This window comes from Tupaia chinensis, unplaced genomic scaffold (assembly GCF_000334495.1).
Source record: "Tupaia chinensis unplaced genomic scaffold, TupChi_1.0 Scaffold149964_2, whole genome shotgun sequence".
In the NCBI taxonomy this organism is placed as follows: domain Eukaryota; kingdom Metazoa; phylum Chordata; class Mammalia; order Scandentia; family Tupaiidae; genus Tupaia; species Tupaia belangeri.
This window is the reverse complement of record NW_006209806.1, coordinates 1,361,845-1,366,087: the sequence shown is the minus strand read 5'-3', so window position 1 is coordinate 1,366,087 and position 4,243 is coordinate 1,361,845. Positions and strand designations below refer to the sequence as shown.

The 4,243-nt window shown below is 67.4% G+C and overlaps 1 protein-coding gene across 1 annotated transcript; it reads right to left on the bottom strand.

The window, feature by feature from the left end:
- Nucleotides 1-218: 218 nt before the first annotated feature.
- GIPC3 (GIPC PDZ domain containing family member 3) lies at nt 219-4,237 on the bottom strand (the record flags this gene model as incomplete). The annotated part of the gene is made up of 6 exons (XM_006171788.3): nt 219-390; nt 501-582; nt 826-938; nt 2,972-3,152; nt 3,260-3,445; nt 4,103-4,237. Coding segments are annotated over 6 exons (849 nt in total), but the record flags the coding sequence as incomplete, so codon positions are not given.
- Between the last annotated feature and the right edge of the window lie 6 nt (nt 4,238-4,243).

Sequence of the window (4,243 nt, the reverse complement as noted above, 5' to 3'; positions counted from 1 at the left end):
CTGACTTTGGTCTCAGAGCTGAGCTGGGCTCTAGAGCTGGGCTTGGTCTCAGAGCTGGGCTGGGCTCTAGAGCTGGGCCGGGTTCTAGAGGAGGGCTGGCTTCTGGAGCCAGGCTGGGTCTCAGAGCTGCACTGGGCTCTGGAGGCAGACCTGGCCTCCAAGCTGGACCGGGCTCTGGAGCAGGGCTGGGGCCGGGGGCTGGGCTCTGGACTGGGGCTGCGCCCAGCCCCGGGGCACACTAGCCACAGGCCTGCCTGGCCTCGCCGATGGCGGCCCACACCTCCACCACGAACTCGTCCGGGAAGGCGAACTCGCCCAAGACGGCGTCTAAGCAGCGCGCAAACTCCTGGACCCCCGCCGTCTTCTTGGATGTCTCCACCATGGTGGCCGCTGCATGGGCGGGAGGAGTGGTGAGGGCACCCCCTCCCAGCTTCCCGGGCGCCCCGCCTCCCCCGGGACGGCCCTCCCCTGGGGGCCCCCAGCTTACCCTGGCCCCTTACCCAGCTCTGGGTCCCGAATGCCCATGTAACTCTCCAGCAGGTCGTCCACCTTCCGAGACGCCTCCTCCTCGAACTCGCTGGGCTGGGTGGGGGGAAAGCAGAGGCGCAGCCTGGAACCCACGCAGCCCCGCACCCTCCACGCCCCCACGTGTGGCAGAGCCACCTGGACCTCAGGAGTCAGCTCCCCTGAGCCGGGCCGCGGGCCGTGTAGGCGGCTGTTTTAGGGGTGGGACACTGAGGCCCGGAGAAGGGGGAGGGCGGCATGCTCATGGCTTGGCAGCTGGGGTCCGGCGGCCAGAGCCGGGGTGCCCACGCCTCCACTCACCGCTTCCTCCACCGTGGCGGCCCCCCCGGGGCGGAGCCGCAGGGTCTCCCTCCCACTGGTCACTCTCGCTTCTGCGGGACACTTACTGCTCCGACTGCGCTGGCCGATCATATCTGGGGGAGGGTCGGACGTGTTTCCCACACACCACGAAGCCCGGCTGAGCCCTTCCAGAACCTTCTTACCTTCCACCCCCTCCTCCGTCCCTGGGACAGATCATCAGAGACCCACTGGAGTCCGCGCACCTGACCCGGGCCCAGCCCTGACCCTGCTCAGCCCAGGCAGGTCCCAGAGCCCCATCCTCCTGGAAAGGGCTGCCAGGAGCCTTCGGGGGCTGGAGGGTCTCTCCGGAGAAGTCCGTGCTGGAGCACTGGGGCTCCCTGGGTTGGCCGCGGCCCTGGGAGGTGGGGCCGCGCTGCAGGGCAGGTCTGGGGCCCCTGCTGCCCTCAACCCGGGACCTCTCTCCAGGTGCACGAGGGCACCTGAGCTCCAGAGCGCCTACCCCGGGCCATCAGCGATGGGACGCGGAGGGTGCCGGGTTAATGTGGGCACCGCGCCCGCCTGGGGCAGGCCTTCCTGCGGGAGCTGCCCCATAGAGACAGAGCGAGACCATCCCGGGCAGGGTTCTCTCTGGGACAGCAGTAGTCACGGCCGGGCATGGTGAGGCTGCCACCCTAGTGTCCTGGACGCGTCCAGAGAACGGCCCGGCCCCACGTCAGCCGTGCCCAGTGGGACCCCAGCTCTCACTGCGGCGTGGCCCACTGCACCCCGAAAAGTGCCCTTCTGTGGCAGCCCTGAGCCTGGTGGGGACAGGAGCCGGATCCCACATGGTTGGTCACAGTTCGAATCCCAGCCTGGTGACTTGAAAAGCACAGCAGGCACACCCCAAGCCCCCGCGGATGGAGGGAGGAAGGGGGTTTCAGCTTCACTGTGCCCCGCTGGGCTGCAGCAGGCTTTCTCACTTTCCTCTCCTCTCTACCTCCCTCTGGGGAGCACACACGGCTTACAGAGCCGGGTCCCACGTGGTTGACTGCGGTTCGAGTCCTGGACCTGGCGGCTTGAAAATCACACCGGGCAGGTGTGTGTGCATGCCCCAAATCCCCAGGAGAGCTCGGAGGAGAGGGAATGCGGGGTGGCCATCCCCAGGGGGGAGTAGCTCTCACTTTCCCCTCTCTGTCTCTCTCTGATGAGCGCTCACCCCTAGAGCAAAGCTAAAATAATGGGCGAGAAAACCACCATTCTAGAACTCACTTGGAAAAGCGCCTCGCTACAACACACTGTGACCGCAAACCACTGCTTTCGGAGCACCCGGCCAGACACGAAGCGGGTGTAGACAGCTCCTCGCCCTCTCCCGGGCATGGTGAGGCTGCCCCCCTAGTGTCCTGGACGCGTCCAGAGAACGGCCCGGCCCCACGTCAGCCGTGCCCAGTGGGACCCCAGCTCTCACTGCGGCGTGGCCCACTGCACCCCGAAAAGTGCCCTTCTGTGGCAGCCCTGAGCCTGGTGGGGACAGGAGCCGGATCCCACATGGTTGGTCACAGTTCGAATCCCAGCCTGGTGACTTGAAAAGCACAGCAGGCACACCCCAAGCCCCCGCGGATGGAGGGAGGAAGGGGGTTTCAGCTTCACTGTGCCCCGCTGGGCTGCAGCAGGCTTTCTCACTTTCCTCTCCTCTCTACCTCCCTCTGGGGAGCACACACGGCTTACAGAGCCGGGTCCCACGTGGTTGACTGCGGTTCGAGTCCTGGACCTGGCGGCTTGAAAATCACACCGGGCAGGTGTGTGTGCATGCCCCAAATCCCCAGGAGAGCTCGGAGGAGAGGGAATGCGGGGTGGCCATCCCCAGGGGGGAGTAGCTCTCACTTTCCCCTCTCTGTCTCTCTCTGATGAGCGCTCACCCCTAGAGCAAAGCTAAAATAATGGGCGAGAAAACCACCATTCTAGAACTCACTTGGAAAAGCGCCTCGCTACAACACACTGTGACCGCAAACCACTGCTTTCGGAGCACCCGGCCAGACACGAAGCGGGTGTAGACAGCTCCTCGCCCTCTCCCACTCTGCCCGCTGTCCCCTCCCTCCGGCCAGTGGACCGGATCAGTCCCGCCATGCACCGGGCGCCCGCCTCCCCCTGGGCCCCAGGTGGCCCTCACCGAAGGCTCTCTTGGGCTGCACCAGCCGCAGGGTGAAGGGCTGGGCCTTGGGCAGCTCGCGCAGTATCCGGGCCACCTCGTAGTGGCGGCAGCCCACGATGGAGTGGTCGTTGATGGCCTCGATGCTGTCGCCCACGCACACGGCCTGCGTCCGGTTAATGATACTGCCTTCTTTGATCCTCTGTGGGGACCCGGAGTCACTCGGGGGGTCGGGCCACCCCTGGGGGCCCCAGACCCAGAGAGGGCCAGTCGCTCCTCCGGGTCACCCAGCCCCGCCCCGCCCGGCACCTTGATGAAGGCGTAGCCGGCCCCGTTGTCGGTGATGGTCAGCCCCAGCGCGTCCTCCGTCTTGGTGACCTCCACCTCCTTGGTCTCCCCGCGCACGTGCGCGAAGATGAAGTCCTCCAGCCCGATCTGGCCGCCTAGCAGTTTGTGCATGTCCACTTTGTGGCTGTTGAGGGTGCAGAACAGGATCTGCGGGGGAGAGGGGCCCGCTGAGCCCACAGCCGCGGGGCTGCACCGCCAGTGGCCGGGCCACCCCGGGAACCCGGGCGGAGAGACACAACCTGGCCCACACACCCGCAGGCCAGGACCCCAGCCTTTGGAACCCCCAGGAGGGGAGGGGAGCAGCCCTGGGTGGGAGGAGACCCTCTCCCACCGCTCAGACATCCCGGTTTAGGGATTAACCCTCCGCGTCCTCACTCCCGCTCCTGCCGTCGCTTTCCCGGGCGGTTGTGGGTGTGCGGGCGCCCCCTGGCGGCTGCGAAGCGCGCGAGCCGGGGCCGGGAAATCCCCAGCACCCCCGACGGCCTCAGGCTGCCCACCCGTAAGGGGGCTGCCTGGCACCCCAGTCCTCAGCTGCACCCAGGAGCCAAGGCGGCGCTCCCTCAGGGCCGGGAGCCACTTCCGACTGGGTCCTGCAAGATCTGGAATCCACTGGCCCTGAGACCTGCTCTTTTGCGGGGACAGCACCCCGAGACAGCACCCCAGGGTCTGGGAACTGCGTCTCAGCTCTGGCGAGCAGGCGCCGCCATCCGGGGAGCTGGGGATCCGGAGATCCCGGGCCTCCGTCTAGGATCCAGGCTCCGCGGTCGCCCAGGGGCGCTCGGGCCGGGGCGCCGCGGTGCTCACCTCGGTGGGCGCGATCCCGAAGGCCTCGGCGATCTTGGCATAGAGTTCGCGCACGTTGGTGAAGCCCTCGATCTTGCCGGTGGGGCTGCCGTGCGCCAGCTGCGTGCGGAAGACCAGGCGCGGGCGGGGGCCGGGGGGGGG